General features: G+C 35.8%; 1 protein-coding gene across 1 annotated transcript in view; it reads right to left on the bottom strand.

The window, feature by feature from the left end:
* Positions 1-26772, bottom strand: part of ADAM12 (ADAM metallopeptidase domain 12) — a 510388-nt gene that overhangs the window by 29820 nt on the left and 453796 nt on the right. The window contains exons 17-19 of the mRNA XM_053692967.1: positions 23311-23413; positions 20538-20717; positions 7843-7973 (exon numbers count right to left, since the gene is read on the bottom strand). Of these exons, the coding sequence (XP_053548942.1) occupies positions 7843-7973; positions 20538-20717; positions 23311-23413 (414 nt within the window). The remainder of the gene's footprint in view (positions 1-7842; positions 7974-20537; positions 20718-23310; positions 23414-26772) is intronic.

The raw sequence follows: 26772 nt of genomic DNA, 5'->3' as shown, positions 1-26772 counted from the left end.
TTACCTGTAAAATAAATCCTAACCTAAGTTATAAATACACCTACACTATCAATAAATTTAATAAACTACAAACATCTATCTAAAAATACAATTAAATTAACTAAACTAAATTACAAAAACAAACAAACACTAAATTACAAAAAATAAAAAAAGATTACAAGATTTTTAAGCTAATTACACCTATTCTAAGCCCCCTAATAAAATAATAAACCCCCAAAATAAAAAAATTTCCCTGCCCTATTCTAAATTAAACAAATTTCAAAGCTCTTTACCTTACCAGCCCTTAAAAGGGCCTTTTGTGGGGCATGCCCCAAAGAATTCAGCTCTTTTGCATACAACAAATACAATCCCCCCCCCCCCATTACAACCCACCACCCACATACCCCTATTCTAAAACCACCCAAACCCCCCTTAAAAAATCGGAACAGCCAATAGAATGCGAGCTCAATCTGATTGGCTGATTGGATCAGCCAATCGGATTGAACTTGAATCTGATTGGCTGATTCAATCAGCCAATCAGATTTTTTTAACTTAATTCCGATTGGCTGATAGAATCCTATCAGCCAATCGGAATTCGGCGGACGCCATCTTGGATGACGTCATTTAAAGGTACCTCATTCCAAGTTCAGCAGTCGGCCGGGATGGATGCTCCGCGGCGGCGGAGCGAAGAAAGAAGATTGAAGATGCCGCCGGAAGAATGAAGACTTTGCTGCCGCTTGGAGGAAGACGTCGCCGGAGGAAGAATTCTTCTTTGCCGCTTGGAGGATGACATCGCCGGAGGAAGAATTCTTCTTTGCCGCTTGGAGGAAGACATCGCCCGGATCGGATCAGGAGTTCGGCCCGGTGTGGTGAAGACAAGGTAGGGAGATCTTCAGGGGGGTAGTGTTAGGCTTTTTTAAGGGGGGTTTGGGTGGTTTTAGAATAGGGGTATGTGGGTGGTGGGTTGTAATGGGGGGGGGGGGATTGTATTTGTTGTATGCAAAAGAGCTGAATTCTTTGGGGCATGCCCCACAAAAGGCCCTTTTAAGGGCTGGTAAGGTAAAGAGCTTTGAAATTTGTTTAATTTAGAATAGGGCAGGGAATTTTTTTTATTTTGGGGGTTTATTATTTTATTAGGGGGCTTAGAATAGGTGTAATTAGCTTAAAAATCTTGTAATCTTTTTTTTATTTTTTGTAATTTAGTGTTTTTTTTTTTTTTGTAATTTAGTTTAGTTAATTTAATTGTATTTTTAGATAGATGTTTGTAGTTTATTAAATTTATTGATAGTGTAGGTGTATTTGTAACTTAGGTTAGGATTTATTTTACAGGTAATTGGGTAATTATTTTAACTAGGTAGATATTAAATAGTTAATAACTATTTAATATCTATTATACCTAGTTAAAATAATTAACAATTTACCTGTAAAATAAATATTAACCCTAACATAGCTACAATGTAATTATTAATTATATTGTAGCTATCTAAGGCCTAGATTTGGAGTTCGGCGGTAGCCGTCAAAACCAGCGTTAGAGGCTCCTAACACTGGTTTTGGCCGCCCGCTGGTATTTGGAGTCAGTGATTAAAGGGTCTAACGCTCACTTTTCAGCCGCGACTTTTCCATACCGCAGATCCCCCTACGCCATTTGCGTAGCCTATCTTTTCAATGGGATCTTTCTAACGCTGGTATTTAGAGTCGTTTCTGAAGTGAGCGTTAGAGCTCTAACGACAAAATTCCAGCCGCCTGAAAATAGCAGGAGTTAAGAGCTTTCTGGCTAACGCCGGTTCATAAAGCTCTTAACTACTGTACCCTAAAGTACACTAACACCCATAAACTACCTATGTACCCCTAAACCGAGCTCCCCCCACATCGCCGCCACTCGATTAAAATTTTTAACCCCTAATCTGCCGACCGCCACCTACGTTATACTTATGTACTTCTAATCTGCTGCCCCTAACCCCGCCGACCCCTGTATTACATTTATTAACCCCTAACCTGCCCCCCACAACGTCGCCGCCAGCTACTTAAAATAATTAACCCCTAATCTTCCGACCGCAAAGCGCCGCCACCTACGTTATCCCTATGTACCCCTAATCTGCTACCCCTAACACCGCCGACCCCTATATTATATTTATTAACCCCTAATCTGCCCCCCTCAACGTCGCCGACACCTGCCTACACTTATTAACCCCTAATCTGCCGAGCGGACCTGAGCGCTACTATAATAAAGTTATTAACCCCTAACCCGCCTCACTAACCCTATCATAAATAGTATTAACCCCTAATCTGCCCTCCCTAACATCGCCGACACCTACCTTCAATTATTAACCCCTAATCTGCCGAGCGGACCTCACCGCTACTATAATAAATGTATTAACCCCTAAAGCTAAGTCTAACCCTAATACTAACACCCCCCTAAGTTAAATATAATTTACATCTAACGAAATTAATTAACTCTTATTAAATAACTTATTCCTATTTAAAGCTAAATACTTACCTGTAAAATAAATCCTAATATAGCTACAATATAAATTATAATTATATTATAGCTATTTTAGGATTAATATTTATTTTACAGGCAACTTTTTAATTATTTTAACCAGGTACAATAGCTATTAAATAGTTAAGAACTATTTAATAGTTACCTAGTTAAAATAATAACAAATTTACCTGTAAAATAAATCCTAACCTAAGATATAATTAAACCTAACACTACCCTATCAATAAATTAATTAAATAAACTACCTACAATTACCTACAATTAACCTAACACTACACTATCAATAAATTAATTAAACACAATTCCTACAAATAAATACAATTAACTAAACTATCTAAAGTACAAAAAATAAAAAAGAACTAAGTTACAAAAAATAATAAAATATTTACAAACATAAGAAAAATATTACAACAATTTTAAACTAATTACACCTACTCTAAGCCCCCTAATAAAATAACAAAGCCCCCCAAAATAAAAAATTCCCTACCCTATTCTAAATTAAAAAAAGTTACAAGCTCTTTTACCTTACCAGCCCTGAACAGGGCCCTTTGCGGGGCATGCCCCAAGGATTTCAGCTCTTTTGCCTGTAAAAAAAACCATACCATACCCCCCCCCCAACATTACAACCCACCACCCACATACCCCTAATCTAACCCAAACCCCCCTTAAATAAACCTAACACTAAGCCCCTGAAGATCTTCCTACCTTGTCTTCACCATACCAGGTTCACCGATCCGTCCTGGCTCCAACATCTTCATCCAACCCAAGCGGGGGTTGGCGATCCATCATCCGGTGCTGAAGAGGTCCAGAAGAGGCTCCAAAGTCTTCCTCCTATCCGGCAAGAAGAGGACATCCGGACCGGCAAACATCTTCTCCAAGCGGCATCTTCAATCTTCTTCCATCCGGTGCGGAGCGGGTCCATCTTGAAGCAGGCGACGCGGATCCATCCTCTTCTTCCGTTGTCTCCCGACGAATGACGGTTCCTTTAAGGGACGTCATCCAAGATGGCGTCCCTCGAATTCCGATTGGCTGATAGGATTCTATCAGCCAATAGGAATTAAGGTAGGAATATTCTGATTGGCTGATGGAATCAGCCAATCAGAATCAAGTTCAATCCGATTGGCTGATCCAATCAGCCAATCAGATTGAGCTCGCATTCTATTGGCTGTTCCGATCAGCCAATAGAATGCGAGCTCAATCTGATTGGCTGATTGGATCCGCGTCGCCTGCTTCAAGATGGACCCGCTCCGCACCGGATGGAAGAAGATTGAAGATGCCGCTTGGAGAAGATGTTTGCCGGTCCGGATGTCCTCTTCTTGCCGGATAGGAGGAAGACTTTGGAGCCTCTTCTGGACCTCTTCAGCACCGGATGATGGATCGCCAACCCCCGCTTGGGTTGGATGAAGATGTTGGAGCCAGGACGGATCGGTGAACCTGGTATGGTGAAGACAAGGTAGGAAGATCTTCAGGGGCTTAGTGTTAGGTTTATTTAAGGGGGGTTTGGGTTAGATTAGGGGTATGTGGGTGGTGGGTTGTAATGTTGGGGGGGGGGTATGGTATGTTTTTTTTTACAGGCAAAAGAGCTGAAATCCTTGGGGCATGCCCCGCAAAGGGCCCTGTTCAGGGCTGGTAAGGTAAAAGAGCTTGTAACTTTTTTAATTTAGAATAGGATAGGGAATTTTTTATTTTGGGGGGCTTTGTTATTTTATTAGGGGGCTTAGAGTAGGTGTAATTAGTTTAAAATTGTTGTAATATTTTTCTTATGTTTGTAAATATTTTATTATTTTTTGTAACTTAGTTCTTTTTTATTTTTTGTACTTTAGATAGTTTAGTTAATTGTATTTATTTGTAGGAATTGTGTTTAATTAATTTATTGATAGTGTAGTGTTAGGTTAATTGTAGGTAATTGTAGGTAGTTTATTTAATTAATTTATTGATAGGGTAGTGTTAGGTTTAATTATATCTTAGGTTAGGATTTATTTTACAGGTAAATTTGTTATTATTTTAACTAGGTAACTATTAAATAGTTCTTAACTATTTAATAGCTATTGTACCTGGTTAAAATAATTAAAAAGTTGCCTGTAAAATAAATATTAATCCTAAAATAGCTATAATATAATTATAATTTATATTGTAGCTATATTAGGATTTATTTTACAGGTAAGTATTTAGCTTTAAATAGGAATAAGTTATTTAATAAGAGTTAATTAATTTCGTTAGATGTAAATTATATTTAACTTAGGGGGGTGTTAGTATTAGGGTTAGACTTAGCTTTAGGGGTTAATACATTTATTATAGTAGCGGTGAGGTCCGCTCGGCAGATTAGGGGTTAATAATTGAAGGTAGGTGTCGGCGATGTTAGGGAGGGCAGATTAGGGGTTAATACTATTTATGATAGGGTTAGTGAGGCGGATTAGGGGTTAATAACTTTATTATAGTAGCGCTCAGGTCCGCTCGGCAGATTAGGAGTTAATAAGTGTAGGCAGGTGTCGGCGACGTTGAGGGGGGCAGATTAGGGGTTAATAAATATAATATAGGGGTCGGCGATGTTAGGGCAGCAGATTAGGGGTACATAGGGATAACGTAGGTTGCGGCGGTGTACGGAGCGGCAGATTAGGGGTTAAAAAAAATATGCAGGTGTCAGCGATAGCGGGGGCGGCTGATTAGGGGTTAATAAGTGTAAGGTTAGGGGTGTTTAGACTCGGGGTACATGTTAGAGTGTTAGGTGCAGACGTAGGAAGTGTTTCCCCATAGGAAACAATGGGGCTGCGTTAGGAGCTGAACGCTGCTTTTTTGCAGGTGTTAGGTTTTTTTTCAGCTCAAACAGCCCCATTGTTTCCTATGGGAGAATCGTGCACGAGCACGTTTTTGAGGCCGGCCGCGTCCGTAAGCAACTCTGGTATCGAGAGTTGCATTTGCGGTAAAAATGCTCTACGCTCCTTTTTTGGAGCCTAACGCAGCATTTGATTAAACTCTCGATACCAGAGTTAAATTTATGGTGCGGCCAGAAAAAAGCACGCGGAGCGTTAACAGCCCTTTTACCGCCGAACTCCAAATCTAGGCCTTAGGGTTTATTTTATAGGTAAGTATTTAGATTTAAATAGGAATATTTTAGTTTATAAATGAATTAGATTAATTTAATATAAATTTAGTTAGGGTTAGATAGAGTTAATATAGTTAATATAAATACTATAGTAACTATATTAACCCTAATATAATTAGGGTTAATATAGTTAATATATATAATGTAATAACTATATTAACTATAATATACTTAGGGTTAATATAGATAATATAGCTGGCGGCGGGGTAGGTAGATTAAATTAGGGGTTAATCATTTTAATAGAGATGGCGGCGGTGTAAGGGGCTTACATTAGGGGTTAATAATATTAATATAGCTGGCGGCGGTATAGGGGGATTAGATTAGGGGTTAATAATTTTTATATAGGTGGCGGCGGTGTAAGGGGTCAGATTAGGGGATAGATAAGGTAGATGGCGGCGGTTTTAGAGGCTCACAGTAGGGGGTTAGTTTATGTAGATGGCGGCGGGGTCCGGGAGCGGCGGTTTAGGGGGTAATAACTTTATTAGGGATTTCGGGGGGGGATCGCGGTTGACAGGGAGATAGACATTGCGCATGCGTTAGGTGTTAGGTTTATTTTAGCAGATCGCGGTTGACAGGGAGATAGACATTGCGCATGCGTTAGGTGTTAGGTTTATTTTCTAGTTAGTTTAGGGAGTTACGGGGCTCCAATAGTCAGCGTAAGGCTTCTTACGGCTGCTTTTTGTGGCGAGGTGAAAATGGAGTAAGTTTTCTCCATTTTCGCCACGTAAGTCCTTACGCTGCATATTGGATACCAAACTGCGCTGGTTTGGTATACCTGCCTATGGCCCAAAAAACTACGGGCGACGGCAGAAATATACGCGCGTAACTTCTAGGTTACGCCGTATATAGGATACCAAATCAGCGTAAATATTGGCGTCGCCGGCTTTTGCGGGCGACGATTTATATCGGATCGACCCCTAGAGTGTTTATCTACAGTATAGGAAAGCACGAGTATAGTGGCGTCCTCTGTGTCATCAGCAAATCCAGACAGACGTTGAGTAGAAAATACTCGTGCTGGGTTTGTCCTGCTTTGCACATGATTTGCAGTAAAGTGTATATTTCATAAAGAGTTGTAATTGTTCAAAATAATTATATGTCCCATTGATGCTGATTTTCTTTTTGCATTCTTTAAAGGGAAACTACAATTATTTTTATATTTTTAAAGTATGTAACAGCAATTTAGCTCTGCACTTCATTAAGATCTCACTAAAATAAATGTTTTAAATACATTCAAAGCTACAATTTAATTGAGCAAAGTTGCATTATTTTGCTGTAATTGGACATGCTCCTTTAAAAACTTCTTGAGAATGTTTATTACATTTTGCCTATTAGGAACAGTTATTAAAGAGCTTTTCCACTGATCAGGCAATACAAGTATAGAATGTTGCAGGGTGAGATGTTAGAAGCTTGCATATGCAACCCAACCTCCTTGGAGGCAGGGGGGATTTTCAAATTTAAATTATAGGAAAAGTATTTGAAATAAATAATAAAAAAACAACTTTAATTAATATTTTACAAATTGTTTTTTGTTATCACACCATATGCTCAAGAGCAGTAATGCAGCACTGGAAGCTAGTTGCTAATTGGTGGCTACACACATATGCCTCTTGTCATTGGCTCACTGGTTGTGTTCACTTAGCTCCCAGTAGTGCATTGCTGCCCTGGACCTGACTTTAACCATGTGTTTAACACATTTGCAGGTGTTGACTACCTAGTTATATGCAAGCAACAATAAAAAAAATATTAGAGCATTTTCCTTTTGTAGTTTTATGTTCCTATCAGTCAGTGAATGTCATAACTGCTATGTTACTGCATACAAAAACACGGTTATGTATGTGATCCCTTATTTTTTTCTATAACTCATAAACAGCTACTTATTTCCTTTAAGTGTTGAGCCTGGATCGTACCCTTATGTTTACAGCTACAATTGAGAAGAATTTGACATTTGGATTTGCTCTGCCTATCACCTGTAAACATTCACCTTTTCCTGTCTGCATTGTGTTTTGTGGCCTCTCCGTAGTGATCTTTAAGACTGTGTTGTTTCATCTAGAGGCTACTAAAAGTCAAATCTGCTTCACATTCTATTCCTTTACAGTCCAGTTCCTCTGTTGCCTGAAGCATTAAACTTCAGAAAAAAGATGAAGTACGGCATGTGGGAAAGCGCTGAACTTAATTTCTGTAGACTGAAGGTAACAGTTTTTTGAAATATTGTAAATATGTCTGGTGATTCTAAATGTATTTTTAAATAAATGCAACATACCTTACTGGAGTAATCCGAGGTACTAATTCCTGATGTTCATCCATTGTGCTGAAGGCACTATCAAATCTGGCAGTTTTGTTCAAAGGATTTGCTGGCAGGGGTTTCTTTGGGGGGTTTGGTTTGACAGATCCCTTGGAAAGAATAAAAAAAATCTTGAACCTTGTTGAATAAACACATGAAGCATTTATTTGCTTCAAACCATTTGATCACTCAGTAACATAACAGTACGTGTGTGACCTTTAATGAGGGTATTACAGTAGTTTATAGATAGACTGAAAGCATAAATTCCAAAATCAGATACTGTTGCAGGTCAAACGTCTCCATTAAAAAAGATAACGAAAAATAAAAAAATAAAAACATTGTCTATAATAAATAATATTTTGGCCAAATATCATCTAGGATTTTGTGTCTCTGCTTCACACAGAGCTTTGTTCACCGAACAGAAAGTCAGAGATGCTTAACGTTAAATTTGTTCCAAGATTTTCTTCTTATTTACTTTACAGTTTAGTAAAATAAACTGCAGCATTAATAAAGAAAAACCCTGAATATTTATAAAATATCTGCAATCCCAACAAGACACACAAGGCTCTAGGTAAAATTCGATCCAGTCTTTCTAGTACCACCAATTACTAAGTTAGTCTATTCAACCTTTTCACTAAAACTGACATCTCTTTTATGAACCATCTGCATAGACTAATAAATGAATCTTAGGGGCCAATTTATCAAAGTGCGAATGGACATGAACCGCTGTAGCAATCATGTCGGCCGCACATCGATAAATGCAGACAGCATACGCAAATGGGCAAATTCATTGGCATATTTGTCAAAAATAAAGGGTGTTGGTTGCATTCTTTCTTCTAAATAAATGCTGAGTGATTGTTGAACATTCAATATTAATTTTTAAAAATCCTTTTATCGGCGATAACATTTAAAGGGACAGTCTACACCAGAATTGTTATTGTTTTAAAAGATAGATAATCCCTTCTTTACCCATTCCCTAGTTTTGCATAACCAACACAGTTATATTTATATATTTTTTACCTCTGTGATTATCTTGTATCTAAGCCTCTGCAGACTGCCCCTTTATTTGTTCTTTTGACAGACTTGCAGTTTAGCCAATCAGTGATGGCTCCCAGGTAACTTCACATGCACAGTGTTATCTATATGAAAAACATGAACTAACACCCTCTAGTGGTGAAAAACCTGTTAAAATGCATTCTTAAGAGGCGGCATTCAAGGTCTAAGAAATTAGCATGTGAACCTCCTAAGTTAAGCTTTCAACTAAGAATACCAAGAGAACAAAGAAAAATTAGTGATAAAAGTAAATTGGAAAATTGTTTAAAATTACATGCCCTATCTGAATCATGAAAGTTTTTTTTGGACTAGACTGTCCCTTTAAATATTCAAATATGAACATTTGGAATGTTTATGGTCATAAAATTCAGTGTAAGTATGTGAATTCTTATTTTAATATTATATTTAAATGTTATAATCCAATATTAAATAATCAGACTACAATTGGCTCGCTATTTAACGATTTCGCTCCCACACAAACACCACCAGAAGTAAACTTTTAACACACATGTTAGCACATGTATTACAAGTTGAAAGTAAAATGTTTGCGTGCAAGCAAAAGCCACCATGAGCTATCTTCAGAACTTCAGATATCACGACCATGTTAACTTCTTCTCCCTATAGGGGCTAATTTTTCATGCTCCATATGAAACTTGATGCCCAGGTTTCCGCGCTAACCTTCAGCTATCTAAAGACCGCTGCTCCATAACTTGTTGCCTTCTCTGAGGCCGCGGACAGAAATCAACCTGATCAAATACGATCAGGTTGATTGACACCCACTGCTAGCGGCCAATTGCATTTATCGATGTGCAGCGGACATGATACGCTACATCGTATCATGTCCACTCGCGCTATGATAAATATACCCCATAGTCTTCAATGGAGTCCGCAAATGGGAAACACACTTATTGCTTAGGAGCGATCCAACACCGTGTTAGACTAACTGTGCTAACCCGAAGGTAGCTATGAATATTTTACATTCCAATGTTCTTCACATCGAAAAACATTTCTATTTCTTTGTAAATATATATATATGATATATATATATATATATATATATATATATATATACATATACACAGTATATATATAGTAATATCTATTTAAAATACATTTTCCCCTATGTGAAGAACATTGCAATGTAAAGTATTTACAGTACATACAGAGTAAAACACATTACTACAATTGATTAAAAATGATTTTTCATGTTTTCAGGTATTTGAGTGGAAAGGGCTCTAATGTGTGTATGTATATATATATATATATATATATATATATATATATATATATATATATATACTGTATATACACACACACACATTTGTACAAAAGATAAAAGTACAACGATGATACAATATTTTTAAGAAACAGGACAACATTTATCAAAAAAATACAGGAGGAATTGAGGGCCGTATTCCCGTTGAAACTTACAATCTAGAAGAGTGTACTATACCATATATGTTTATAACTTTTTTTAAATTAATAATTATATAAATATTTTTTATTAGATTCTGTATCTATAAGTGTAACTGTTTATTTTAATGTATGTATATAATGTTTGGTGCAAATTTTTATACAGCCGCAACCCTTTACATGTTTATTTTCAAATTGTAATATGTGGGCAAGTTAGCATGGGCGAGATATTTCAATATTGCCTGCGCGCTAATGTTAGCGTGCCACTTGTAATCTAGTTAAAAATATTAACATTTGTTCAATACAAACATTTGAATGAGACAGAATCTCAAGAAGAACATTTTATTCTACAATTTGAATGCCAAAATTCCTAAACAAGAATGATAAATTAACAGGTTACTTTATAACCTTGATTTTATTTAATACAATTTTTTCAACATTAAACATAATTCCACAAATTCCATTTCTCCTGATTCAGTATGATTGTTATCAACCTAAATATTTTATTTAAAACTCCTTTGATTTCAAATATGAAATTCCTAATCTTGTCAATTTTGCATTTTTATGTGGCAACCTATTTAGAGCTAGATTATGAGTGGAGCGCAAATTAGCGCTCCTTCTCAAACAATAACACCGATAGACAGAGGCTTTTTGGGCGCTTCGGGTTGCACTTGTATTAGGAGTTGAAAGTAAAAAGTTTTAAAAATATTATTGCGACTATGTTAAATTCTTCTTCCATGGACTTCAATAGAGCACAAAAACTGCAAGAAAACTAACACCCATACTCGCACGTTAATCCAACTGTGTATGTATATATATATATAAACAACAAAAGAGATTTTCAGCAAGAGTGCAAATAGCGATAAAAAGAAAAATTTATTAAGTGTATTCACACAATCTTAAAACATGGAGGTACCATGTTCAGCGCTGCGGAATCTGTTGGCGCTCTACAAATACCTGATAATAATAATAATAATAATAAGTACCATCAAAAACATAAAAAACAAAACAAAATTCAGACATGAGAAAAGAATGCTAACATGTTTCGGCTCGCAGCCGTAATCATAGCTAGAGGGTACACCTGCATATGACCTTAAGTACCCTATTCTGTATTCTCATTGGATAAAATTTAATCATGATCAATTTAACTCTCCACCCTGTTGATTCATGTATAATTAGAGTTCATTCTTGAACGTGGGGAGATTAATATAATATATAGTATAGTATCTGTATGATTATGTTCTAAACTAAATGATGTATGAGAATTCACTATGCCTGGTAGGTATGTGACAATAGAACGATCCTTCATTAATATATATATATATAGATATAGAGAAATGGTAACACTTGTTACAGTTAAACCTATCTGCACAACATACTTTCTTGGACGTATATTAAAAGCTCAACAAGTAAGAGTAACACTGTAACCATACAGCATCTCAAGTTATAATGGAAAGTGGACTATAATAACCACAAAAGGGCACAAGAATACAAACTCTTCACAGATATACATCCTTCTGTTAGTCCTATAATGTTATATAAAGTTGATTATTAACTAGGGTAAGTTTATTGTCATGTGTGTTTTTCATCAATATCTACAAGTTCCATATGTGACAGGTGGAAAAAAATAAATAAATTATTTCCACTAATTGATTAGGTCGTACTCAGAGTTCATACCTAAGGGAACTCTGGTACCCAGTTTGAATATCCAAAACATCTCCCTCTTGTCGGATTGAACTTGAATTTGATTGGCTGATCCAATCAGCCAATCAGATTGAGCTCACATTCTATTGGCTGATCGGAACAGCCAATAGAATGCAAGCTCAATCTGATTGGCTGATTGGATCAGCCAATCGGATTGAACTTGAATCTGATTGGCTGATTCAATCAGCCAATCAGATTTTTCCTACCTTAATTCCGATTGGCTGATAGAATCCTATCAGCCAATCATAATTCGAGGGACGCCATCTTGGATGACGTCACTTAAAGGAACATTCATTCGTCGGGAGTCGCCAGAAGAAGAGGATGGATCTGCGTCGGCTGCTTCAAGATGGTCCCGCTCCGCGCCGGATGGATGAAGATAGAAGACGCCGCCTGGATGAACATGTCTAGCGGTCCGGATGTCCTCTTCTTGCCGGATAGGATGAAGACTTCGGACCCTCTTCTGGACCTCTTCTTGCCGGATAGGATGAAGCCTTCGGAACCTCTTCTGGACGGATCGGTGATACCCGGCGTGGTGAAGATAAGGTAGGAAGAGCTTCAGGGGCTTAGTGTTAGGTTTTTTAAGGGGGGTTTGAGTTAGATTAGGGGTATGTGGGTGGTGGGTTGTAATGTTGGGGGGGTATTATATGTTTATTTAAATGCAAAAGAGCTGTTTTCTTTGGGGCATGCCCCGCAAAAGGCCCTTTTAAGGGCTGGTAAGGTAAAAGAGCTGTTAAATTTTTATTTTAGAATAGGGTAGGGCATTTTTTTATTTTAGGGGGCTTTGTTATTTTTTTAGGGGGCTTAGAGTAGGTGTAATTAGTTTAAAATTCTTGTAATCTTTTTTTATTTTTTGTAATTTAGTGTTTTTTTTTTGTAATTTAGTTTAGTTGATTTAATTGTAGATAATTGTAGGTAGTTTAGTTAATTAATTTATTGATAATGTAGTGTTAGGTTTAATTGTAACTTAGGTTAGGATTTATTTTACAGGTAATTTTGTAATTATTTTAACTAGGTAGCTATTAAATAGTTATTAACTATTTAATAGCTATTGTACCTAGTTAAAATAAATACAAAGTTGCCTGTAAAATAAATATAAATCATAAAATAGCTACAATATAATTATTCGTTATATTGTAGCTATATTAGGGATTATTTTACAGGTAAGTATTTAGCTTTAAATAGGATTAATTTATTTAATAAGATTTATTTTATTTCGTTAGATTTAAATTATATTTAACTTAGGGGGGTGTTAGGGTTAGGGTTAGACTTAGCTTTAGGGGTTAATACATTTATTAGAGTAGTGGCGAGGTCCGGTCGGCAGATTAGGGGTTAATAAGTGTAGGTAGGTAGTGGCGACGTTGGGGAGGGGCAGATTAGGGAGTAATAAATATAATATAGGGGTCGGCGATGTTAGGGGCAGCAGATTAGGGGTACATAGGGATAATGTAGGTTGCGGCGGTGTACGGAGCGGCAGATTAGGGGTTAAAAATAATATGCAGGGGTCAGCGATAGCGGGGTCGGCAGATTAGGGGTTAATAAGTGTAAGGTTAGTGGTGTTTAGACTCGGGGTTCATGTTAGGGTGTTAGGTGCAGACTTAGGAAGTGTTTCCCCATAGGAAACAATGGGGCTGCGTTAGGAGCTGAACGCTGCTTTTTTGCAGGTGTTAGGTTTTTTCCAGCTCAAACTGCCCCATTGTTTCCTATGGGGGAATCGTGCACAAGCACATTTTTGAAGCTGGCCGCGTTCGTAAGCAACGCTGGTATTGAGAGTTGCAGTGGCGGTAAATATGCCTCTACGCTCCCTTTTTGGAGCTTAACGCAGCCATTCAGACAACTCTAAATACCAGCGTTGTTTAAAAGGTGCGGGGGAAAAAAACACGCGTAGCTAACGCACCCCTTCTAACGCAAAACTCTAAATCTAGGCGTAACATTCTAACTGTTCTCCACAGGATCTTTTTAATGGGGGCACCACCCAGCTGATTTTACTGACCACCCGGATAAAAATGTTCAATGTTTTATTGCATAAATGATAATTAAATGCATTTATGTTAAATTATGCAATTAATTTGTGCTTTGGATAGCAGAAAATTTTATAATATTACAAAGTTTTACACTGCTACCTCATAATACCATCCCACTGGCAATTTTTTATGTGGAGAACACTGTTCTAACATTTGTTTAGCTATTAAAAAAATTGTATTTTGATTTATTTTTCAAATTTACCCAAATCTTCTCAAAGTAGGGAAGATTTATAATATTACAAAGTTTTACACTGCTACCTCATAAACGTCTAAATATTTAATTTTGCTTCTTAGACTTTAAATATTTTATTTGAATAGCTAATAAAAAAAAAAAAACCTCAACATAAATATATCTTATTCTAATATCAGATAATGCATCTGTTTAAAGAATATTAGATCTAAATAGATACTCAAGGACATTGAACGGATGTTATTAGATGAAACATTAGTAAAATGTAGGTGATACATATGAAAAGAAAGGTATGAGTTAGCAATTAAAAAAAGAGAGAGATTTCAGCATGGTTAGCTACAATAATTGCTGGATTGTTACACTGTTTCTGAAATAAATGTCTGTCAGATACATCTTTGCTTTGTAATATTTTGTGGAAACAAAGTGTGTTGAGGCAATAAAGACACCGCACAAACAATTTTCCAAGCTGTTGTTTTCTATTTTTCATTGTAAAGGTTTGATGCTTCGCTAAATATGTCAGTTGAGCCATTGTCATAAGTGCAGAATTGCCTAGGTTTCTGGATAATAAGGATGTATGTACCTATTCTGTTGATAGGTAATTGTTTGGAGAAAAGAATATTAGACATAAAAAGGAAGTATTAAGGGTGTTAGACATGTCCATGTTTATGAAGTATTCAAGCATAGCAAGCAAAGAAATACAATGTCCCTGTCTTGTAAAAAGCGACTTATATGTCTGTGTTATGAAAACAAAGTCACTTGGTAGCTGGTAGATTCAATTATTCACAGTCTAAAGTAACAGAAACTGGAAGTTCTTTTGCTTCCTTGAATAAAAAACAAACAAACAAACAACACATTAGTGTAAATGATAAATGATATGATTTGGGCTATGTTTCGCTTTCCACAATGTGTCTTAAATGTAATCTAGTATAACATATAAAGTATGCAATTAAAAATATATATAAAGGTTTGGATTAAACAAGTCTTTAAAATGCGCATTATTTTCTGGGGTATATAACAATGAGCTAAATTCATTAAAAGCTGTTGGGGGAACTAATATATAATAAAGAAAAAATAAATAAAAACTGCTGCCACATTGCAAATGCTACAAACGTGGAATTTATTAAAATGTGTATTCGCCCATCACCTCAGCCTTAAAATAAATACAAACTTGCCTGTAAAATAAAAATAACCCCTAAGCTAGATACAATGTAACTATTAGTTATATTGTAGCTAGCTTAGGGTTTATTTTATAGGAAAGTATTTAGTTTCAAATAGGAATTATTTAGTTAATGATAGGAATATTTATTTAGATTTATTTAAATTATATTTAAGTTAGGGGGTGTTAGGGTTAGACTTAGGTTTAGGGGTTAATAACTTTAATATAGTGGCGACGACGTTGGGGGCGGCAGATTAGGGGTTAATAAATGTAGGTAGGTGGCGGCGATGTTAGGGACGGCAGATTAGGGGTTAATAATAATAAACTAATGTTTGCGAGGCGGGAGTGCAGCGCTTTAGGGGTTAATATGTTTATTATAGTGGCGGCGACGTTGGGGGCGGCAGATTAGGGGTTAATAAATATAATGTAGGTGGCGGCAATGTCGGGAGCGGCAGATTAGGGGTTAATAAATATAATGTAGGTGGCGGCAATGTCCGGAGCGGCAGATTAGGGGTTAATAATTTTATTATAGTGTTTGTGATGCGAGAGGGCCTCGGTTTAGGGGTTAATAGGTAGTTTATGGGTGTTAGTGTACTTTTTAGCACTTTAATTATGAGTTTTATGCTACCGCGTTGTACATAAAACTCATAACTACTGCCTTTCAGTTTACGGTATTGATCTTGATGTTTTAGGGTATACCACTCACTTTTTGGCCTCCCAGGACAGACTCGTAATACCGGCGCTATAAAAGTCCCATAGAAAAAAGACTTTACGAAGTTTACGTAAGTCGTTTTGCGGTAAGGCCAAAAAAGTGTGCGGTGACCCTAAACCTTCAAGACTTGTAATACCAGCGGTAGGAAAAAAACAGCGTTAGCACCTGTTAACGCAGCTTTTTCAGCTACCGCAAAACTCGTAATCTAGCCGTCTGACATTTATCATTTACACCTTCTGCATGAGTGATTTCAGAAACATCACAATAATAAAACCTATTTTTGTGTGAAAATCCTGAGAGTGTTTCATTATAATATAATTTTGTAACATGCATAGCTCCTGAGTACATGATCCAACAGAAGAACAGATTCACAATAACACATTTAGTAGATAAAATTTGGTGTCTACCATTATTTACAGAATCCTTTAAGGGAAAACACATTTTGAATAAAACAGAAGAGATTGAGCTGTGTAATACTTTACTAGAGATTACATATTACAGTGTTTTATTTTGTTGATGAGAAGAGTGACTAGTAACATGATAAAGGGAAAGGAAAAAAAGATGAAGTGCAATTTATAAAATCAGAAAAGTAATGTTTATAAAGAAGCAGAAGTAGATCTCCGGGTCAGGAAAAGATGTGGAACTATATCATAGATCCGTATATAATATATTGTGTCTCTGACATTGTAGCTCTTGCAACACCCAAATGTTGTTATTTCAAATTTCCGCAAGAAAATAAAAGCGCTCTAGTATAGAAAGATGAGGGATCATAGAAATTGCTTTTGATTTTAAACTGGTTGCAAAGCACAGCCAGGAAAATATATTTTAAATATCAAATGTTGTATGGAGCAAATAAATGCATAAAATCTTGTAAAATAATGCAAGAAGTTAAGTTTCATCCCAGAACAGTTTTGTTTATGACTGCAGGATGCTTAAAAACACAGTTATGTTAAGATTTAAGGTTTCTGTGGCAATTCCTTTTAAGAATTTTGGGAAAAAACATTATATTTTATTGCCAATATTATTATGATTTATTATATGTATTAATATACAGTAATGTCTGGCAATATATTGCGCTTAACTGTTTTGAAAACATAAACCTGGCAGTTCACTTTATATACTTTATTAACGTTGACATTTCAAATTTTAATAAAAGTCAATATATGAATAAAATTGTTTTTAAAATGATATTGGTTTACTTGCAATGTTACAGGCTACTAAATAACACTCATTCGTTTCTCTGGCATTTACCAGTGGCAGTTTTAGGGTGTGGATTAATAACTATAGTACCCTAAACCTGCCAGCTAAAAGTTGAGCAAAATTGCAATTGCACTAGCACAGTCGCTATTTACGCTTCAATCCTTACGCGATCTCAGAGCTGTGGTTAACTGGTTTCCGAAACAGAAAAGTTGCACAAATCACTTCAAAAATACATTACAAAGTACAGTAACACCCATATTAAAACTGTCTAATAAAAATTATAAAATAAACTTTTTACACTTAAAGGGACAGTGTTCTTCTATGAATCAGAGAATGAATTTTTTAAGAAAATTTCAATTTTACTTCTATTAAATTATATTATGTAAATATTTCACATTTGCTATTGCAAATATGCTATGTTGTTTGTGCGATGGGTGTTAGGTTTTTTCAACAATTTTTTCTCTCCATTGACTTCTATGATGAATGCAAAAATCCGATGGTGTTTGCACAATCTCAGGTGTTAGTTTTTTCCCGCACTTTTTTCTCTCAATTGATTTCTATGGGGGAATACACACACGAAAACTTAAGATAGGATTTTCGCACTATTCGAGTTAACGCTAGCACAAAAAAAGTTTTTTTAGAACTTGTAATACGAACACAATCCGACTATCGCAAAAAGCTTAACTTTAGCAGAGTTTTGGTGATCGTAAAAAAATAAATACATTCCACTTGTAATCTAGCCCAATGCACTTATCTACGTATTCTCTGTCCTCAACAAAGAATACCATGAGCCTTAAGTAAACTTGAGAATAGAAGTAAATTGGAAACTTTCTTAAATTTGTATCCTCTTTTAAATCATGAAAGAAAAAAAAAATTGGTTTAATATTTCTTTAGCCATGAACACCAATATATTGCATGCGGGTAATAAGAAATGCCATATCATTGAGTTGTACAAATATATATACCAAACATCTGTAGTATTAAATAAAAAACATGGGTGCATTTCGGTATTGCAGAAGCATTTTTGTAATATACATCTATTAGCAGAAATGCGTCTAATAAAAGCTATAAAGCTTTTACAAAAGTGTATTTAGGTATGTACAGTGCAACCAACAGTCTGCTGCATGTGACTAGTCAACATCAACCTAATCTGAAAGCAAGAATTCCAGTGGGGCAGTTTAAGCATGAACTGTTCCTCTAAATAGAGTTTTGAGAAAGAGGCTTGTGAGCTAGCTGAAAGGTTTCCCAGACGGTAGTACTCAAATAGAGGTCCTGGAATAGGGCAAGATGTTCATCCAGGACCCTGGATAGCGCTTGCTTATTGGTGGCTACATTTAGCCACCAATAAAGGAAGCATAAACCAGGTTCTGAACCAAAAAGGGTCTGGCTCCTAAGCTTTACATTCCTGCTTTCTAAATAAAGATAGCAAGACAACAAAGAAAAATTGATAATAGGAGTAAATTAGAAAGTTACTTAAAATTGCCTGCTCTATCTGAATTATGAAATAAACATTTGGGTTTAGTATCTCTTTAAGCTACATTAAGCTTCTTAGAATATTAGGACAAGGGGAGCTTTGGCGCCGGAGTAGTGGGGGAGGTACGCAATGTGCGGCAGCCCAGGTTTAAGTTGCTGTGTTCCATTTTCCCCTCAGTTTAGCGGCACTTTACTGTGCTTTAACCCTTATGCATTGTTGCACTTGCGTAATCAATGGCCTTTAGTGCTTACAGCTGTGACTATCACGAACGCTCTGCATCTGGGAACTACTACGCTTCGCTTATCATTACTTGGATCCTGTGTACATATGTGTAATTTTGAGTGGCTTTATATGCACCAGTACATGGAGGTTTTTCAATCACATCTGCAGTTTTGTGCTCTGTATTTTGTATTATATATTATTGGATTAGATGGGGATTTGTTATAATAAATGTCCCTTTTCTACTATGAATGAGTGAGTCATACCCATTCTTTAAAGTTGTTTCTATTCAGTCTCACCTTCTATCTTTAATGCTTTAGTGCCCTGTTTCAAAAGTGTATTTAAAGGGACACTCAAGTTAAAATAAAGTTTTATGATTCAAATAGATCATGTAGTTGTAAGACACTTTCCAATTTACTTCCATTATCAAATTTTGCACAGTTATTTTATTGTTACACTTTCTGGGGAACAAGATCCTACTGAGCATGTGCACAAGGTCACAAGGTATACGAATACTAGTCTGCGATTGGCTCATGTCTGTCACATGATAAAGGGGGCTGGAAAATGGGAGAAAAAATTACTTTGTCCGAAAAAAAGTTGCTGCTTATTTGAAATTCAGAGTAAATGTTATTGTATTCACTTTTTATTATGTACTTGTTAATTATGAAATTCTGCTGCATTGAGTGGTCCTTGAAAGGGACAGTCTAGTCAAAATTAAATTTTTATGATTCAGATTGGGAATGCAATTGTAAACAACTTTCCAATTCACTTTTATAATCAAATTTGCTTTGTTCTCTTGATATTCTTTGTTGAAAGCTGAACCTAGGTAGGCTCATATGCCAATTTCTAAGCCCTTGAAGGCCACCCTTTATTTCAATGCATTTGGCAGTTTTTCACAGCTAGAGGGCGTTATTTCATGTATGCCATACAGATAACATTGTGACCACGCCCATAATGTTACAAATGAGAGGGCACTGATTGGCTAAATGCAAGTCTGTCAAAAGCACTGAGATAAGGGGGCAGTCTGCAGATTTAGATACAAGGTAATTACAGAGGTAAAAAGTATATTAATATAACCGTGTTGGTTATGCAAAACAGGGGAATGGGTAATAAAGGGATTATCTATCTTTTTAAACAACAACAATTTTGGAGTAGACTGTCCCTTTAAGTATGCACCGTGCACCAGCATTTTATACACAGCAGTTGCTCAGACTACCTAATGTACTTGTACCATCTATGAATGACTGAATTTGTTAATTGCTGACATGATACAAGCCCCACTAGCACTCTGAATAGCTGCAATATTTAAAATGCTGGTGCACTGAGAATATCCAGCTATGATTCACATGCATGTGCAGAGAAAATTGTTATCACCAAAGAACTAAAGCAGTGATAACTTTTACAAGATGCATTTTTGCTAATATATGTATATTTGAAATATTTTTCTATTCAAAGATGTAATTAATTTATGTGCATTTCAATTTTGACCGGAATGTCCCTTTAATTTACCATAACACATACAAGTGGCATACCTGTGCACATCTGTTAGAGGGGTTTGCTGGAAGGGGTCGCACTGGCACAGATTTCTGGAGAGGTGGTTTGTGAGGTGGCTGTTGGGCTAGCCGTGAAATACTGGATTGATCTTCAAGTATCGTTATGGGAAGGCTAATATTTACAGGCTGATAGAGAGGTGTTTTCCTGGAAGTTTCTTTCTGTTGAAAAATAACAAGAACGTCTTCTTTAAGGAACATTTTACTATCTGGCATTTATCAATGAGCTGAAATATCACTCAATTACTAGGTTTATTGTGGTTACCATTTCTTCATAATGAAGGTGTAAATATATGTGTGTGTAAAGCCATAACAGCATGATTTTACTTCAGGAAGTACTTGTGTTTGCTTGTATGGGTTTGTGTATGTGTATAGTTGTAACAGCAGGATTTTACTTCAGGAAGTACTTGCGTATGTGTGTTTATATCCGTAACATCATGATTTTACTTCAGGAAGTACTTGTGTATGCGTGTTTATATCCGTAACATCATGATTTTACTTCAGGAAGTACTTGTGTATTCGTGTTTATATCTGTAACATCATGATTTTACAACAGGAAGTACTTGTGTATGTGTGTGTATAGTTGTAACAGCATGATTTTACTTCAGGAAGTACTTGTGTATGTGTGTGTATAGTTGTAACAGCATGATTTTACTTCAGGAAGTACTTGTGTATGTGTGTTTATATCTGTAACATCATGATTTTACTTCAGGAAGTACTTGTGTATGTGTGTTTATATCTGTAACAGCATGATTTTACTTCAGGAAGTACTTGTGTATGTGTGTTTATATCTGTAACATCATGATTTTACTTCAGGAAGTACTTGTGTATGCGTGTTTATATCTGTAACATCATGATTTTACTACAGGAAGTACTTGTGTATGTGTGTGTATAGTTGTAACATAATGATTTTACTACAGGAAGTACTTGTGTATGTGTGTGTATAGTTGTTACAGCATGATTTTACTTCAGGAAGTACTTGTGTATGTGTGTTTATATCCGTAACATCATGATTTTACTTCAGGAAGTACTTGTGTATGTGTGTTTATATCTGTAACATCATGATTTTACTACAGGAAGTACTTGTGTATGTGTGTGTATAGTTGTAACAGCATGATTTTACTTCAGGAAGTACTTGTGTATGTGTGTTTATATCCGTAACATCATGATTTTACTTCAGGAAGTACTTGTGTATGTGTGTTTATATCCGTAACATCATGATTTTACTTCAGGAAGTACTTGTGTATGTGTGTTTATATCTGTAACATCATGATTTTACTACAGGAAGTACTTGTGTATGTGTGTGTGTATAGTTGTAACAGCATGATTTTACTTCAGGAAGTACTTGTGTATGTGTGTTTATATCCGTAACATCATGATTTTACTTCAGGAAGTACTTGAGTATGTGTATAGTTGTAACAGCATGATTTTACTTCAGGAAGTACTTGTGTATGTGTGTTTATATCCGTAACATCATGATTTTACTTCAGGAAGTACTTGCGTATGTGTATAGTTGTAACAGCATGATTTTACTTCAGGAAGTACTTGTGTATGTGTGTTTATATCCGTAACATCATGATTTTACTTCAGGAAGTACTTGCGTATGTGTGTTTATATCTGTAACAGCATGATTTTACTTCAGGAAGTACTTGCATATGTGTATATGTATGTGTTTGTGTATATAAATATTTATATGTAAATGTGTGTATGTGTACTGAATGTGTGTATATGTATATGTAAATGTGTGTGTGTGTGTATGTATGTGTACTGAATGTGTGTATATGTATGTGTGTGTGTGCGTTTGTGTATAGTAGCAACAGCATGGCTTTACTTCAGAAAGATCTAGTTGATTTCTTTGACTATGAAGCCAAAGTTATAGACATTAGAGAAGGCTGAACTAGTGGATGTAATTTACAGAGATTACAGTAATGTACATGCAACAAACAAATTAATAAATGGCATTGCTTTAGACTAGGATTTAGCAGTAGTTAAGGGAGTTTAATGTTTATGGCAGTGTATTAATTAATTAATTGTGTCCAATTAAAGGGTGTAGTCACCACTAATGCACTTTTGCCTCTTTTGTTTTAAAGGGCCAGTCAAATCAAAATTAAACTTTCATGAATCAGATAGCGCACACAGTTTTAAACAATTTTCCAATTCACTTTCATTATCTAAATGTGCATAGTCTTTTTATATGCACACTTTCTGAGGCACCAGCTCCTACTGAGCATGTGCACAATTCTCAGGATATACATATATACATTTTGTGATTGGCTGATGGCTGTCACATGATGCCTTAGGAAGGAAAAGGTAACTAACTTTGATATTTGTCAGAAAAAATCTACTACTCATTTGAAATTGAAACTAAGGGGCCAATTATCTCTGTGATAGTATTATTTATTGAAACATATCTTTTTTTTCCAATGCCTAGGTAAGAGCAAGTGTGTTTATGTCTTCAGCACTATAACGTTTGTTTTGTTGTAAACACTGCTGCCATATAGTGCACGTCTTTGAGCCTACCTAGGTATGCTCTCATGGAAGAAAAAGCTAAGCTAAGTAAGTAAATTAAAAAGTGGTTTTGTAAACTCTGTATCATTAAAGTTTAATTTTAACCCCATGCCCCTTTAAATATCTGTAGTCAAGATTTTTTTGGGAAAACTACATTTTTAAAAGTGATTTTCTCTAACATTTGTGTATATTTTTTAACATTGATGCATTAACATGAGTATTTTCTACTGTGCACAGGGATACTTACTTTTTCAGCATTTATTGGTTTACGAGGCAGATGTTTACAGAGGGTTGATGTATATTCTTGGCTAAGCTCACTTGAGCATCCCATTCTTGATGGACTCACTGACCTGCAATATAAATAATTGAACAGAACACGCTATTGGAATAGAATAGAACTTAATTTAGAATGGTGCTTTGAAGGGTCTCTTCATTTTTATTCACCATAACGAATGAGGCAAGTAAAAATGATCAAATACTCTAGAAGGATTGGAAATAAATATTGATTTTTTTGGAACCAGTAGCCTGTTAAATTAGCTTCTGCAATCTGTGGAAATGTGTCTTCTAAAACACCCTAGAGACCACTCTAATGAAACCAGCGCTTGTACAGTAATGACCTCAAATATGGAGGTTTCAGATCACTTGACTAGGTTTCTATCAAAGGTCAGCCAGATTGCTGCAAGTGTTTATCACACTCTAAAATTATTCAAAACTTCTATACAAACTCTAATTGCTTAGCAAAAATTTCAATTGGTATTAATCAGATGGGTGAAGTTTACATTGGCTAAACAAATAACACAGCTATCAATAAACTAGGCTAATATTGAATAGAGGGTTTCAAAGACAGTGGTTCACTGCATGTTGTGATTAGTTTGTAATGAGTAATATTTTGGGTTTTGTTTTGTAATTGAATAACCTTCACTGCTCACAAATATATAATCCAATGTCCATATGCATATCAATGCTTTAATTTATACATCAGTTATTATAAACAGTTCAACATTGTAACTATTTTGAAAGTTAAAATGCTTTTAGATAGCAAATTTAAATGTGAAAGTTAGAAATATATATCTCTTTTTAAAAAGGTACTTGGAAAGTCAATATATATTCATTAAATACCCCAAGTGTAAACACATCCCTCAAAAACTTAACTTTTAATAATGTATTAAAATTGTCAACAGGACATTAAAATCAACTTAAAATACATTAAGTACCACTGAGTATCTGTAATCTATACATATTGCTCTCAATCATATGCCAATAAACCCATCAATCTGATTGCAGTGGGTAAACAATGTTGCCTTGGTTTAACCCATTGCATAAATATCACTGAATCAAAAAGATCCCTATGATGGATAATCTATCAATATTGTGGATTTAACACATGATTAAAAGCTAAAGGTATACTAAACCCAAATTATTTCTTTCATGATTCAGATAGAGCATGCAATTTTAAGCAACTTTCTAATTTACTCCTATTATCAATTTGTCTTTGTTCTCTTGCTATCTTTATTTGAAAAGCAGGAATCAAAGCTTAGGAGCCGGCCCATATTTTGTTCAACACCTGGGAAGAGCTTGCTGATTGGTGGCTAGGTTAAATGTAGCCACCAATCAGCAAATGCTATCTAGGGTGCTGAATCTAAAATAGGCCGGCTCCTAAGCTTTGATTCCTGCTTTTCAAATAAAGATAGCAAGAGAATGATGAAAAATTGATAATAGGAGTAAATTAGAAAGTTGCTTAAAATGCATGCGCTATCTGAATCATGAAACAAACAAATGTGGGTTTAGTATCCCTTTAAGTTTTAGAGGGGTGTATTTACCCTTGGGGTATTTAAAGGGACATAATACACATGTTAAATCACTTGAAAGTGATGCCTCATAACTTAAAAGAGTTAAATGCTGATTGGTGGCTGCATATATGCTTCTTGTCATTGGATGTGTACAGCTACAACCAATAGTGCATTATTATTCCTTAGAAAATGATACAAAGAAAATGAAGCAAATTTGATAAAATAAGGAAATTGGAAAGTTACTTAAATGACAATAAAAAAACTGACAAGAGAATATCACACGAACATCTCTATGTAAAAAAAGAAAGAAAATGTACTTCAGCATTTCTACAGCTCACCAGAGTAAGTGCTCTATGAAGGGTTATACTTCAGCTACCATCCAGCTGCAAGTTGAAGAGAAAAAAACTATAGCCAATCAGCATCAGTGGTGCTGAGGTAATGCTTTGCTGTGATCTCATGAAATTTATTGTGAGATTTCATGTAACCGTCTTTCACCTGATTAGGGAAATAATATGACTGCGCCTGCACATGACAGATGCATGCTCCCTTGCAAGTCCCTTTACAATGGGATGCGGTTACTTAGGAAATTTTGAGGTAAAATATCTTCCTTTTTTTAGACAGAGATGTTCAGGTGATATTTCCTAGTTAGTTTTTTACAGCTATGCTGCATCACTTTTTAAATGCTTTAACATTTGGGTATCATGTCCCTTTGTTGGTATATATTGATTTTGCAAGTGAGTACTTATTTAACCCATTCACACTGCTGATGTCCTATCATCACTGGGTTTTAACACCATTAGGACGGCATGGAACATCCTACCACATATGGTGTCCTGCAGCTTCCCCCTTTGGAGAAGGCAAGGATTGGCTTGGGGGGGGGCGTGCCTAGCAGCGTAAGTCATCTCCCATGATCCAATCCCGTCCTTGAAATCACGTGATCGCGTCAACGATCGCGTGATTTGATTTGTACTAATAGTGTTTACCTCAGAACTTCTGATGTGAACACTATTGTTCCGCAACGAAGGGGTTAAGATGCTTCTTTTCTTTTTTGTAAATGTGTACTCACTAGCATCAAGCACCCCCAACCTCATTAAATACTAGTGCATAAATTGATAAATGGATTATTGCAGGGTGGGTTGCTATTAGGATTATTATAAGGTTATAGATTGCTCACTATTTACAAAGTTGTATGAATTTGCAAAGACAATACAAGTTTGTTAATATCAGAGTTAAAACACAGTTGTACAAAATCTGGGAAATGCCTTGGGTTTAAAGTGTCTGTGAAATTCAAATTTAAAACAAATTTTTATTGTTGCTCTCTAGCAGTTGATGCATTGTAGTATAATGATCTGTAGAAGTGCCAGCAAAAACATAATTTATGCTTACCTGATAAATTTATTTCTCTTGTAGTGTATCCAGTCCACGGATCATCCATTACTTATGGGATATATTCTCCTTCCCAACAGGAAGCTGCAAGAGTCCACCCACAGCAAAGCTGCTATATAGCTCCTCCCCTAACTGCCATTACCAGTCATTCGACCGAAAACATGCAGAGAAAGGAAAACCATAGGGTACAGTGGTGACTGTAGTTTAATGGAAAAATGACCTGCCTTAAAGTGACAGGGCGGGCCGTGGACTGGATACACTACAAGAGAAATAAATTTATCAGGTAAGCATAAATTATGTTTTCTCTTGTTAAGTGTATCCAGTCCACGGATCATCCATTACTTATGGGATACCAATACCAAAGCTAAAGTACACGGATGATGGGAGGGACAAGGCAGGTACTTAAACGGAAGTTACCACTGCCTGTAAAAAACCCTTTCTCCCAAAAATAGCCTCCGAAGAAGCAAGGTATCAAATTTGTTAAATTTGAAAAAGTATGAAACGCAGACCAAGACTCCGTCTTGTAATCTGTT

Source organism: Bombina bombina, chromosome 9 (genome assembly GCF_027579735.1).
Source record: "Bombina bombina isolate aBomBom1 chromosome 9, aBomBom1.pri, whole genome shotgun sequence".
NCBI classification, from domain to species: domain Eukaryota; kingdom Metazoa; phylum Chordata; class Amphibia; order Anura; family Bombinatoridae; genus Bombina; species Bombina bombina.
The sequence above is the reverse complement of the archived record's forward strand: the minus strand, read 5'-3'. Positions and strand labels throughout refer to the sequence as shown.